This window comes from Ornithodoros turicata, chromosome 2 (genome assembly GCF_037126465.1).
Source record: "Ornithodoros turicata isolate Travis chromosome 2, ASM3712646v1, whole genome shotgun sequence".
NCBI lineage: Eukaryota > Metazoa > Arthropoda > Arachnida > Ixodida > Argasidae > Ornithodoros > Ornithodoros turicata.
Genome location: NC_088202.1, coordinates 13693620 through 13708695, shown reverse-complemented (window position 1 = coordinate 13708695; position 15076 = coordinate 13693620). Strand labels below are relative to the sequence as shown.

The following is a 15076-nucleotide window of genomic DNA, read 5'->3' as shown; positions in this document are numbered from 1 at the left end:
GCTAGACTGCGGCCGGCGAGGAAGGCAGTGCGAATTACCAGCAACTTGCCGTCGAATCAGTGTATATCACCCACGATAGGCCAATTGGAGAAGAAGCAATGTGACGAAGCGCCAGTAATTCCGTGAAGCTCCACAGAACTCGATGACATTTGATGGGACAAGCGAGCACTCAGTTGAACGTGTTCCTCTGGCATGACGGCAGCACACAGACCCTGCGTTCTGAGTGGATCCATCCGTGAAAAACTGTTTTCTGTCGCTGAAGCTGTCACTAAGAGCAAGTCTGTGTTGGCGCAAAACGCGAGCAGGTGTCGATATTTGTTCTCGGAATGCCTGGGACATCAGGGTAGACAATGGTTGATGCAGCGTCCAGACGGGATGGTTGTCCGGCACGTGTTTGTGTTTTTGGGACTGAAACTCGTTGCGGCATTACTTCACGATGTATGATTGCTCGACGATTTCCTCTTAAGGATGGACCGAACCAATGGGTGGCGACAATGTTTCGTTACCAAGCGGCTGTGGTGGCGTAGGGTTTCCTGAATCCTAAGTATCTAGAAGGGTGGTTCCCGCGCTTCTGCCAAAGCTGTGGCGTTCGAGGTGGCTCGAGGAACACTTAGGCACACTTTCACGATCCTTGCCAGGACACTTTGTAGGGCTGACTCAGACGTGGGGCAGATACTATTATGGACAGGCGTATGGTACGCCAACATCGTCGTTGACTGCAGTAAAGTCGATATTAGTATTGAGTATTGGTACTGGGTATTGTACATTTCATTTTGCTCTGTGTTTAAGCACGCGCTGTGTATTGTTTGTTTTGTCTTCACTCCTGTAACGGCCTTTTGGGCCAACTGTATTCTACATTAAAAATATTGTCTGTTCTACTGCATATTTCCTTTGGGCTTCTCTTTTGGACGATAGGATCGTAGCCAACGGCATCTCTGTATATGGCCTGGAGAACGAGTTCTGTCACATTAAAGACAGTGAAGAAAATTGCCGCTACGCCACTCGGCCTCGGCAACGCGGTCCCCCAAATCAGAGGCAGTTTTTGTGTACGTTCACTACCTGCAGCACGCCGTGGTGTAGGCCAGGTCACTGCGGCCCGCGACTCAGTTTCGACCCTGCTTTACAACGTTTCTTCCATGGCTCTGACCATCCTCCTACGATGAAATACGCGAAGTATACCTGCGCGTCCAGCTGGAAACCGAATATTTTAAGATCTTGTAATCTTCGCCCTATCCACCTATGCCGCAGCGTGTGGAACCGGGTCATATGATCACGGGCCCAGCACAGGCGTACTTTCTGCGCTGCCCTGCAACGGGATCACATGTTCGACAACAGTGGACCACCATACTGAGCCAAGATCTTAACATGTGAGCTATTTGAAAAGCCAGCATTCAGTTTAAATATCGATAGAAATCTCTTTTTCGCACCATCGAACAAGTCAGGAACACACTGTGTACATGGCATTCTTTGCGAGAAACAGTCACGTTCACTGCTCGCTATGCGCGATTGGGCAGAAAGGGTTCCAAACACTGTCAAGTGCAGTCCGTTAACTTCCTTTAACAGGAGACAGGGATGATTCTCCACCCTTTTCGTCCAGATCTGGTTCTGGAGCAACGAGCTTCGGAGACTCTCGCGGTTCATCCTCGGGCAAAGCTTCCTGGAATAAGTATGTGAATGAAACGTATTGTCAAACAATGAAATACAATAGCGCCAGACTACTACGAAGTCGTGGCCTTTGTGTAGGTTGATCATCTGTTACACGGCTAGCTTGACAACGATATATCAGAACACAGGGTGACTTTGTTACCCTTTAAAATTTCTTAAAGTAAAAATGCTATGATAGCAATGTGTTTTTTTGTTTTTTTTTTGCAGTTGAGTTATACGGCCAGTTGGAGATCCTCTCAAAGAGAGTATGTAACTGCCAAGATGACTACTTACCTAAAATCCATTAATTAACTCTGTAATTAGGAAATTTCATGCAGAAGTGAGATAGAAGAAATGAGAGACAATCCATGTTGAAAGTCTCTCTATTAAAAATCCTCAAACGAGCGCGTGCAGCGAAGTACCGATCCCCGAATTGAAACCATAACCATGCCGACCAGGAGCGAAAACATTTGGTCCTTTGTCTTGTGGACTGTATTACCTTGTACGCATTCTACGTCAGTGGGCTGCGTGCTTTGGAGCGGTCGAAATAATCGGAGTAGGTTCTGAGTATTTATTTATTTATTTATTTTGATTTATTTTATTTATTTGTCTATCGGAAAAAATCCTACTAGATGGTGCACCATATTCCCACTGGCCAGATATACCCACACAGTAGATCAACCGCTTTGCGGCCCAGAAAAGTGGCCGTCAGCGAACGTGATGCGCTCCTGAGGCGCGCTGTTTTGGTTTCAGCTCATTTGCAAAATGAAATTCAGCAATGGATACTTCACGGCACGCGCTCGTTTCAGGATTTTTAAAAGATAGAATGGTTGCAACTAGAGCACTGCACGGGCCCGGGCCCCCGACCCGGCCCGCGGGCCGGGCTGGGCTTGTTATTGGCTGTGTGCTCCGGGCCGGGCCGAGCCCGGGCCGACAAAATACGCCAGCACCACGGGCCGGGCCGGGCCCGGGCCGTTAAAATACGCCACCACCGCGGGCCGGGCCGGGCCCGGGCCGATAAATATGTTCCCGAGAGTCAGGCCCGGCCGGGCCACGCAGCTAATTCCACACATTGGAGATGCATTAGTTCATATCATCATGCGCTTGCGTCATTCCTGTGCATATTTTGCAAAGACAAGCAAAGGGTACTGCATTATGCATATGATTCGACCGTCTAGAACATTCTCCAAGCCACTTTACATTGCTCCTCACTCCTCACATATTTCACAATCACTTTGGCAAAGCTTGGTGAGAGGGATAGGGACTGGGAGAAGCAGTTTGTCGACAGCATGCTCTATCTCCGCAAAATCTTGACAGTGTAACGATAACGCCCCGTGCGTTCTGGATTTAATTTGGTCTCGTGCGGTTACGGTTTAAACCGCCATCACTTGTATGTTTGTCTTCTCTCCTTATAAATTTACTTATAAATTTGTTTGATAATCGCCAGAAACGCGTACGTCGCGACTGGAAATACTAGGCCGGGATCTACTCGCCGGGTCACCGGGCCGGGCCGGGCCGGGCTCTATTTGCTTAGACGCCGGGCCGGGCCGGGCTCTAGTCACTGGGTCACCGGGCCGGGCCGGGCCGGGCCGCATAAAAATATGAAGGTCCGGGCCCGGGTCGGGCCGGGCCATTTTTCGATGCGCCCGGGCCGGGTCGGGCCCAGAAAAGTCGGCCCGTGCAGTGCTCTAGTTGCAACGACGACTGTCCCCTCTCCTGGTATCTCGCTTCCCACGAATTTCACGAATTACGGACTTTTAGGTATTTAATCATCTTGTAGTTATATACTCTCCGAAGTATATAACGCGGCTTCCAGACCGATCCCTACATTGCAAATTTTAAGTGTCGGTGCTTATTTCCCAACAGCTGCTAATTGCACAACCATTGATGAGACGCTTCCTTGCAAGGCAAAAATTACAGGGTCCGTGTGCGTTATACAGGGTGTTTTGTTTCACTTTTGACATTTTTTATTGAAAAAAAAACTAAGAACAGCATATATGCTGTTTTTGCAGTTGAGTTATAAGGTCATGCGGATATACTCTCGAAGATAGTGTGTAACTGAGACATGAATAACTACACGAATTTCAATAATTAACTATACAATTAGGGGATTTCGTGCAAAAGCGATATAGTAGAAAAATGGAAGGCACCCTCTTTGAAAGCCACGTCATTTCTAAAAAGATCCTGAAACGGCTGAAATGCCAATCGCTATGCAAGTGAGACGAAACCGAAACTCCGCGGATCAGAAGCACAGTGAAGACGGCGCTCATTGACGCCAGAGGGCAATGGAGATGATTGGAGTAGGCGCTGATCTGCTGGGTAGATCAGCGCTTTGCGGCCCAAATAAGCCTCCGACGGACAACGCTATGAGCTCCTGAGGAGCGTGGTTTCTGTTTTAGTGAAATCCAGCAATGGATATTTCACAAACGTGTGCTCGTTTCAGGGTATTCCAAATATATAATGACTTTCAACGAGGTTCGACTCCCACTCTGCTATCTCGGTTTTGCACCAAATCTTCCAACGGGAGAGTTAATTAATCACTTGAGGTAATTAGTCACCCACTAGTTATGCACTTTCTTCGAGACGATGTCCACCCGTCACGGCCGTATAACTCACCTGCGAAACGGCATCAATGCTGCTTCCCTAGCTTTTCATTTACAAAATATGTAAATAAAAAAACATAATGGGCAACAGGGCAAGGGCGCAAGCGAGCTGGCACATATTGGTCACACGAAAGATCCCGAGACAGGAAGAAGTGTGATCAATAAAGAAACATCCTATGTGATTATAAGTACAGTGCAAGACCTGTTCCCGTGACTTATTGGATCACATAACCTCCTTTCAAGACGTGACTGGGGGTAACCCGTGAACGAGTCGATAGGCCACCTGCGCTTGTCTGTCTGTTTCTTGCTGCATTTTTTTTTTCAGACGGCACAAGGCAAATGTCGGCACAGTTCATGCCCCAGGGAGAAAAGAACGTACGATCCCAGCTTTGTAACAGCCGACACATTGGCACTCAGACCGTTCCACAAATACAAGGACACAGTCAGTACTCAATACAGCGGACATGAACAACGTATGACAACATGCACTTCAGCACGTTTTACAGTGCTTCAGATCATCTTCAGTAGCAACAGAGTAGAAATGAGACTGTGAACAAAAACGTATAAGTGTTATGTGCTTCGGCTGCTCTCAGGCAAGGCAACACACACAAGCGGGTGAAAGAGCGCATTTCAAGAAACTGCACTCACATAGCACAATAAGCAGTACGATTTCCAACAACTAAGTAAGGCACATGTAAGGAATGTGGTAGATGTTACGACGGGCAACAACAGAGCCGGTTCCAGGATTTTCCTGAGGGGGCTACTGCCTTGGACAGCGTCCTACTGCGCTGCCTAGGGTCAACTGAAACTCTATGTAACGACAGAAATTGAGGGCATCGGGATATCCGGACTCCTCTCTCCCAAGTACCGCCCATGCACAACAACGATATTCAAGAGCGGGTACACGATAGACAGTTTTAACTGAGTGTGTTTTCGTCTCGCTCTGCCTACTGTGCAACCCCAGCAGCGCTGTGCGCCGGAAAGGGCTCTTAGTAAAGCGCCTCCCCAGCATGCTTGAGCACAACCCGAAGAAAACGCCACACAGCAGCGCTAACATGAACTAGAACACAAAAAGAAAAAGTGAGGAGGGAACAGATAGAAAATACATAAACGGGTGGGGTAAATTTAGCAAAGGTTACACATTTTGATCGTGTCATCAAAATAGAAAATGACGTTTCTGATGCTTCAAACTTCGCAGACTGAAACGTCATTCGCTTGAAGTTTTATCCGTCTTACTCTCAAATGTTATCACTTTGTGGAAGCAAATTCGCATCCCATGCATTTCCTTTGGCCTATACTGCCCGCATTTTCCCCTCTGTCTGCTTAACGTTCACATCACCACGTATAGGTGGCACTGCCGGGAAACGAAGCAAAACCAAAACCTATGGAACGACCAACAACCAGATGAACCATATGCAATATTTAGGGGCAGCGCCACCTATGCGTGGTGATGTGAACGTGAAGCAGACACAGGAAAAAATGGTTGTTTGCGAGCGGTATAGGCCATAGGAAATGCATGGGTTGAGAATTTACTTTGCTTCTAACATTTTATTCTACATTTGACAAAAATAAATATGGTAAAACTTCTTGCGAATGACTATCTACAAAGTTTGAAGCGCCAGAAACGCTATTTTCCATTTTTTACGACGCAATCAAAGTGTGTAACCTTTGCTAAATTCACCCTGTATATTACATGACAATAACGAATACTATTGCGCTTGCTTGAAAAGACGGAACGCTGACCGTATATATCTTAAACCAGCAATGAGGTGACATTTAACATCGGTTGAAATCCTGCCTTGTCTGTCAAGCTGTCCGCCTTGAGTCACCATTCAAAATATTTTCCCTCTTGGGTGTGGTTTAGATGTACAACCGAATTTACAAAAAAAAAAAGAAAGAGTCAGAGAAAGCAACCGCGGACGGCCGACACGACGGTCTCGTGACGTGGAGAGTGCTCCGTGCAGCTTACGCGCCGCTAATACATCCTTGACCTCTGCGTCGCTGGTCGAGTGAGGGGAGCAGCCTACCTCACGACGTCCCCTGTTCTGCGATGCGCTATTTTCAGGAGAAGGGTGTTTCAAAGGTGTGCCGAACAGAGTGGTCGCGCTCGCTCTGTAGGTCACCTGCGCTCGCTCATCGTTCTTCAGCAAGAACTCATTCGTTCGAGAACACTCTGCACGGAAAAACTAAAACGAAAATTAAAGGTCACCTTAATGCTCCTTAAACTACACAGTCCATGGATTTCTTTAGCATTTTCATATCAGGGGTGTGCTTAAACTTCGTACGCTATGGCGGGGACGGAGGGTGCCCGTGTTGCCCAGCTACTACCATGTATATTGATATAGAATGTGATTAGTGTCACATAAAACTGATGAGGATTCTTGAGGAGGACGCTGGCAAAAATCCCTGCCACAAACCCGAAAATCTTGTATTGCGAGCGCAGGGAAAGTAGTGCTCTGGAAATCCGTCCCTAGTTGAGCGTCGTGCGCATCCATCGTCGCGTTCTCCTTCACCCGCTGAGCGGAGCACGAGGTAAACACATACAGGTAGGCAAGGGACGCGACAACACAATCTCCTCACTCTCAACTAAAACAATTAAGGTTCTGTTGTTGCATCCCCTTACGCCCGTGTTTAGTGACGTTGTAAAACATGGACATATACGAGTTATAACTTGTCTGAACGTCTTGTTACGTTCAGGTAAAACTGTCTGTCACACCGTGGTTCCCTAAAGCTGTACACGTTTCGCTTGCGTCGGAAAAGTAGCAGTACGGATGCAAGCGAAATGTGTATGATTAATGGTGTAGTGCTACAACGACCAAAACAGTCAAAGTGCATCAAAGAGTTCCACGTGGGCTCGCGTGGGAAGTTGAGGGCACGCCAATAAAGAATCACATGTGTGTGCATCCAAAGGTTCACCAGTGCTGCGTGTGCACTTGAAGGCAAGTGCTAACTTGGTGCGACTTGTGTCACAGCACGATGCTGTTATTCTCAAGAACGTGCTGTTTACCTGAGTGCCATATTCAATGACCACGTATATGGGTAGTTAAGATGTGATGACAGGAGGCTGAAAACGCATAACATAGGGTATAACGTCACCTATCAGGTGCACCTACAACAGCTCGCAGCAGCGAATTCAGGGCGCAAGTCATAAAATTGTGCGGTGTCCCCCTGTACAGCAGGGAGCAATTGTTCTGTAGAACATGATGACATTATGCAAGCGAGCTGGCATAATCTAGTAGAAGACAAAATTGCCCGAGTCTGGGAAGTACAAGGGCCGGAGGGACAGCAAACAATGATGAACGAGACTAATTCCATACATTATGCAATATCATCATCTGTAGTTATGTTTCATTACGCGCTTCAGAACGATATTATTTATTTGTGCATACAAATTAACCGCTTCTGACGTTAGAGGAGGGGGGGAGGGGGTTAGTCGAGTGGTCTGAGCGGACGACGTTGCTGTAGGAGAAATGGCGATAATTCGGTTTACCTGTCGCTTGACTAAGATTGGTTGAAGTTTATTAGCTAAACTGGGCGAATGCTGCATCAGTAAAGTGAAATAAACTTCTTTGTGTGCGGTGATCTAGTGCTAATAAGACCCATCCTTCCACATCCGTCCTTTTCCACTTTTGATGTGTCTAAGAAGTAATGTAGTAACGTTTAGTCGTTAACACTTTCGACGCTACTTGTGCACTAGGAGGAAACAGAACCTCCATGTTTCCGCTACACACGAATCATTTTCTAAACCACTATCACACTCATTCCGTTTGGAAAAGTCAACGTACACCTACCAAAGTGGGACCCTCTATGTTGTTCCATTGGCTCTGCATATGCGTAACGCTGAGAGGCTGGGAGTACTTCTTTCGATGTGACCATGCAAGCAACGAGAAAATAAAGATATCATTCAAATGATGCAATTGTTCTTTCTCAAACCCACGTTAAGGGAGCATGGAAGGCACTTAAAACATATATATTTTTTACCGCGTCATCTGAACATACGACTTTCAGGAATCGACACGCGGAATATTTCCTTTGTGACTTGGGGATTTCCTGGGAAAATTGCGTTACCAGAACGCACGTCGCAGCGGCTATCTATCCCAGCAATTCCTCGCGTGTCGCGACGTCACGTCAGTCGAGCACTTCTTATTGGCTGCTGAGAATCGTCTGCTAACGACGCGACCGGTGCATTACTCCACTTCAGACGCGGTACGGTCAGCGTCAAGTACAACGGCAAAGAGAAAGAGAGAAAAGGGAGCGCAAGAATGTGTAGAGCGTGTTGGTGGGGACTGAACGTGATTGAGATCGCGGAGGGACAAGGACGACACGCACACGGAGGCGTTCAACTAGCAACTGACTTTATTTGGAGAAACAACTCTAGTCAGCTCCTCCAACACTGGGCAAAAATTCGAGCTGTCAGATGAAATGCCTTTCAAGGAACATATATTTTTCACCGCTTGATATGAACATACTACCTTCATAAACTGTCACGCAAAATATTTCCTTCGAAAAGCGCGAATTTCCTGAGAAAATTTGTTTGCAAGAATGCACTCCGCTGCGACAGTCCCCCCGAGCCGAGTCTGGCGTGTGGTGGCGTCAGCTGGCCGAGCACTTCATTAAAGGGACTCTGACCAGAAACTGTGGGAGCTCTTTCGTACCTGTAGTCGATAAAGCACCCAACAAGGACTCTCCATGCGAAAATTCACGCATTAAAACCCCACGGTTTCTCTAAACTCGAATTTTAAACATTCGACTTCATCCGAGTGCAGCACGCCTAGCGTCAAACCGAGAAAACATACGTTTATATAGAATATCCACCCCGGTCCACCATCAAGATGACGTCAACACGGGGGCCACTCGCAACACCCACAATTGGCTCAAACGCGTCACGTGGTCACGCAATATCTGTCAATTTCCTTCATGAAATGGCATTTCTACGTTAATATGTTTTTGTTACAGAGCCTCAAAAAGAAAAATATACCCTGCATTTATCACCTGCAACAGTTTCTACGATTTTCTTTTCAATCTGTACACGGCGTTCGATATATGCTTCCGTATCCGGTCAGCTGTAATGGATGCCGTATGCCGAGCTTGCGAACTGCGAACTTGTGTGACTCCCGGTTCATCCTCTTTGTTCGGATCATTGGGTTGGTGTTGGAGTTGGTCACCATATTCTGAACGTTTCACCTATCGTTGCGGTGTACTGTTCTTGATCTGCTGCGAAGCGACGAACCGCAACGGCAGTCACTCGCCTCAGCGAACTTCTGTCTGCTGCATCTCAAAGGAGCATGGGGACCTGATGATACCTTCAACTAAAGAAACCAAATGTGCTCTCGTGTGGTCCTGACGGAAAAGTAGTATCAACAAGGTTAGCACATTTATTTTTCAGTTCCAAGTCTACGTACTGAAAACCATGCAGGTGCAGTCGATCATTCTCGTAGCTGTTGTGTAACGCGTATGCTTTCTTACATATCCCACAGAACCCTCCACTTTTTCGACCAAGTTATCGTTATGAGATCCTTCTGATGGCTTCTTACTAGGCTATGCCGCTCCGAAGCATTGAGATGACGAAGCGTCGTGGTAGCTGCACCTCCGCCTTCGAAAGATGAATCAGTCATTCCACACTGTGCTTACTGGCTTTGTGTAGAGTCTGGCAAATCCGACAGACTTGGACTGCCTTTTTCAAGAAAGTTTGAAATGTAAGTATGTGTATATTGGTTTCACTTATCCACCACATATTGAGCGTGTGTATGATTGTACTTTATATGCTACAGCGTATCAGCGTACATTATTATTCAACACGTAGTGTGGCAAACTCGACATCAGTCACACAAAGCCAGCAATTGCCTTTTCTTCAATTGCTTATTTTTTATCATATCATGTTTTTGTCTATATCTCAATTTACCAACCAACAAAGTATATTATTTTAGTATAATCGTCTGATATTTAACAAGTCACAGTTTTACCATGGTTTTGGCACACTATAGCCCGAGTTGCTTATGCGTCATTAAATTGAATCAACATCATCTTCAACTGCCATTATTCAATTGAAGTGCCAGGTGGATATAATGATATGGCAAGATATATTTTTTTGCTGTCATCCTGGAATTGCTCATTTCAGAAGAATAGTCACCGTGAAGTTTGTTTTCGTTTTCAGAAACATTAAGAGGACTAAAACCAAACACTTTTCTTTCAGAGCATCCCTTATGCACCTGCATTTCAATTCCAATCTGTATTACAAGAATGACAGACCACTCAACAGAGATGAACATCTGAAAGTGAAAGAGCTGGAATGAAGATACGTTAATCTGTGTCAAAGGTTCTTAGTATGTGTGCGAGTCGAGGACATAGGTCTCAAGCTTATTCCTGTCTTCAGAAGAGGTGACAACTATGCTCCTTCTATCTATTAACCAGCTCCACTTTTTAGGGTTCCCTGTAAACTAATGGAGCACATCATGTACTACCACGTTGTCAACTAAGTTGACTCTGTCAATTTCTTTTTTTAAATTCCAGCATGGCTTTAGAAAAGGGTATTCAGGCAAAACTAACGTAGTGGAATTCGTTCACAGCATTTCAAACTGTCTTGATTTCTTGGTCCATGTAGATGTAGTATTCTTTTTATTTTGTAAGGGCTTCTGACACTGTGCTCTACGCTCGCGTGTTGGCCAAAGTAGCCTAATTAAAATTTGATCCTGCTACCTGGATATGCAGTTTCTCAACTAACCGTAACTGTGGCGACAACTCGTGAGGAGAACCTATCATATCGCCACCATGCAGCATTTGTTATATTACAATCGCTTCACATTTTAATCTAGTCAAAAGCAAGGCCTTTTGGTGATCGGTCTTGTATAATTACGTGCCCCTCCGTTATGTAACACCACACTGGGTTCTTCAACCTATGAGAGAGAAATAAATATATTGCCAAGTAAATTGTCTACAAGGCTCGTTATTCCATTTCGCCACACTACCACAAGCAATTGTTAGAGTAGTGGCCCAGGGTATGAAGCTCGCCACTAATCATCATTCAAACAAAGTTCATAATGTAAAATGCTTTACTCAGAACACTGGCTTAACACAACAATTAAGAATAAAGAGAGTAAACGTTTCATTGCCTATCCAGGTGGCATCATCCCTCCAACAGAGAACAATCAAAAACAACATCAAAGGAGTCAAACCGGTGGTCCGCATTCCTTTCATCCAATGTATTTCATACGCTATTTGGAGGGCACTGTGCCCATCAGGCATTTTGACTGTGCATATCAAGTTGAGTGCATAGAATCTGATGCAACCTACATTGGCGAGATAGACAAAAGACGTGGGACAAGACTAAAAGAGCCAGTTGCCAGGGCTACTAATGCTTAGCTTAACTAAACAGGACCGAATCAGTCTACCACTGCTGTCCTAAGGGACATATATTTTGATGGTGCAGTAACCTTTGCTCATGACTAGCGATGGGACCCTAGAAAGTTCTTAGAATCCTGCTTTATCAGGCGTGATGCTTCAGCCTGTAATACATACCGTGGCCCCCTATCGGATGTGTAAGATTCCCTCTTAGATAGGCTGATGTGCTCATCTTTGGCCTCTGTTGTACTGATGATGCCACCCGGATAGGCGACAAAACGTTTACGCTCTGTTTTTATTCGTTGTGTTGAGCGGTGTTTGCAGTAAAGGACGCTACATTATGAGGTTGTCACCCGGCTTTTGGAATATATTTTCAAATAAAGTTGTTGTTTTACAAAGCTCAATACATTGCAGAAATCATTCTTGTTGCCTATTGTTTTGGGGGTGCCATTCTAGCAGTCACATGAAGCACTGAAGGGCCAATTTAAAAAGTAAAGGCAGTCTGATTTATGTTCTTGCTGACATGGCACAGCGTATGTACGAGGTAGCTCCATTTCAGAAGCCTGAGAACACTCAAAGCAATTAGTGTGCTAGCATCAGATATGGTGTACAGCATTACATATTTGCTTTTGCTAGGGCAACTAAGAAGGTTGGATAGAAAGGCAGTTACAACCTGTTTCCACAAAAGACACTCAGATTCATTAGCAAACAATTTCCTCTAAGAGAGCCAAGGCTTTTTCTAGATTACTAGAACATGGGTACCTGGTTATAAATAACACGAATTCATCTACCAGAAGTCAGTGTTTCACACACCCTGCTTTCCATCAACACTATTAAAAGGTGTGACCCCCAAACCTACACAAAATTCCTGGAGAGTCTTTACTGGACACTGTTGCTGTCCCTCTCACCAGGTGCTCTCTATGAACCCGATTCACAGTTGTGGATGCACTGCCTGAGCTAACTTCAGCATACTTTCCCAACACGAATGGTAACTGCTATGAGGAGTGTTGTACTTACTGAAAGCAACATGAAATGCTGTACCTTGACAGGTAACGTTGAGAGATGTTCCTTGCTCCCTTTCTTCCAAATCTTACTATCAGATGCAAGCCCACTTGCCACCAAGCCAATGAGATGTGCCTCACAGTCAGTGCAATCAAGGGAATCAATCACTGAGGCTCAGAAAAGCTGTTTTCCATCGGGATCTGATCCAGCACTGAGCCGTGAGTAGCCCCGTGAAAGTACCAGGGTTTCTTCAAATTTTAGATGTGCCAGCATTTGTTTTCCTCCCCTCCTTCTTTTTATGTAGTAGCTGATTACTTTAGCCTTGTACTGCTTTGGAGATTGTGGAGATGATGTAAGAGGTGGAACTAGGCTTTATGCAAAATGAGGCAAAGTGTGACTATGTACAAATCTTCTCAGAATGTCTATGTATCATTCACACAAAGAGAGGATACGTGTTACATCTTTTTCCGGTTTTGATCTTTATTTATTTATGAATACGTCTCAAAGGCCATTGCAGGCATTACATGAGGGGGGACATCAACATGGGTCACTTAACAAATACGGAAGTTACAAGGAACATACATATTTGGAAGACAAGACTCTATTTTTTGTTCGTTCATCAGTCTTGCTCAAGAAATTGTTCACTGTAGCAATGGTACACAATGTCACGAAAGGAGTGCTCATCTATCGTTCCGCAAGACTCATTAAAAAGGACTAGTGTTGTGTTTCAACACAACATGTTGAACTCATGAACCATGCATCATCCTGAGAGCTATAGATCATCCTAAATACAGATGCTGAATTATTTTAAATGTGATAGACGAGCTGTGCGAAGAGGTACCCCCAGTTAGGATCTTGGGTACTTGAAGCCTGTGGCATTTTCTGTGGGAAAGGCTTGCCAGACCCTCTTCACTGCACAGGCTGGGATGACCATGATCTTGTTTTTTCCAAGCTTGTGCCATACTCACCTTGCAAACTGGCGATACGCAGTGTATCTGCATCGTCTACACAGATGTATGTAAAATATAGTTTAGGCAAATAGGTAACCGGTTACAGTACAGTGTGTGTGCATTGTCATTTCTACATGTACCTGAGAGTAACTGCAGTTTACCTGCCCACATCTTGTACATTACTACACATGCTGTGTTCTTTTAGAACCCAAAATTGTTTTGCTTTTCACTGAATCGACAATCAAGAACACTCAATATCGCTAAAAACCTACGCTAAAACCTTATGCACAGGGCAATACATGAAAACGTGACTCAGGACACAGCACACTGACAATTACAAAACTGCCTATATTGGTTTTCTCCAGTTCAGAGTCGTGTACTGTATAGCCTTTTTATGTGCTGCGCCCTGTACTGGAGTTTTTAACGACTCTATTGCAGGACCAAACCAGTTTTGGGCGCCCAAATTTTAACATCGTTCGACAAGGACACATGTGACTTACTTGTGAATACAGTCGCTCATAGGTTCGCGCTGCCCACGGAGTTCAATATGCGACCTTCAGGACAGTCATATTGAAGAATAGAAGTTGGAAATCTTTGTGGGTTGTAATGCACTCATACTGCAGTCATTCGGCAGTGTTTTCGAGCTCCTTGCAGCAAAGCATTCGATCTCCTTCGGCATTATGACACACCAGCCACACCGGCACCATGAACAGCAAGTGCGCATTAGATATCAGAACACGAAATTTCTGAGAACGTTTACATGTTCGATCACAGTGTGCGTTAAAAAGCTCATCGCTTACCTGAAGACAGTCGACTCATGCTGTTTGCTTCATCTGTAACTGATGTTCGTAGAGCTCTAACTTCGTCTCGCATTCGCGGCATCGGCGACGTTTCGAAAGCCTACCGAGCTGTTCAGCACGCAGAATTTTCTTCTCGATGTCTCGATCGCAGAAAGGTCAGAAAGAAGTTCCGGGCTCGAAGTCTCCGCATTTCTGCCTTCGACGTCCATATTGAAGATCGCTTTCCGGACGGATGCCGGCGCTGTCACAAACTCACTAACAACAGAACTTCCGGTCCGGGCGCCCAATGAAACGTGGCCCTCGTGACTTCGTCACACACACGGAAATTGGCGGATGTCCACTGCAAAGAGGCTAGATTTCGGCCCCGATTGCGCGAGTTGAGGGGGAAAAGCGAAGCCGGTTTTCAGCTCCCTGTTTGGCAAACTTTGCCTCCGCGCACAGCCAAAATATTTCGCGTGTGGCTTGGAGGCATATTATACCTTCGTAATAGATGCAAACGAAATATTTGTCGAACTTCTGGTCAGAGTCCCTTTAACAGCCGGAAGCGTCCGCCGCCCGCATGAATCGTCTGCTAGCTCCGGAATCGTGGCGACTTACCGACTGAGACGCTGTTGATATTTCTTTGCGTTTGACATTCACTTGCGTTCTTACATGATTTGTCTCGTACGTTTTGCATAAAACAAGACTGCGGGCAGTGTATAAGGTGTGGCTAGGCCTCTGTGTTTCCGTGACGGTTCGG

General features: G+C 45.6%; 1 protein-coding gene across 1 annotated transcript in view; it reads right to left on the bottom strand.

The window, feature by feature from the left end:
- Positions 1–1403: 1403 nt before the first annotated feature.
- LOC135385217 (transmembrane protein 145-like) overlaps positions 1404–15076 on the bottom strand; it is an 86187-nt gene continuing 72514 nt past the window's right edge. Inside the window, exons 12-13 of the mRNA XM_064614417.1 lie at positions 8039–8107; positions 1404–1657 (exon numbers count right to left, since the gene is read on the bottom strand). Coding sequence (XP_064470487.1) covers positions 1547–1657; positions 8039–8107 — 180 coding nt within the window. The 3' untranslated portion in view covers positions 1404–1546. The remainder of the gene's footprint in view (positions 1658–8038; positions 8108–15076) is intronic.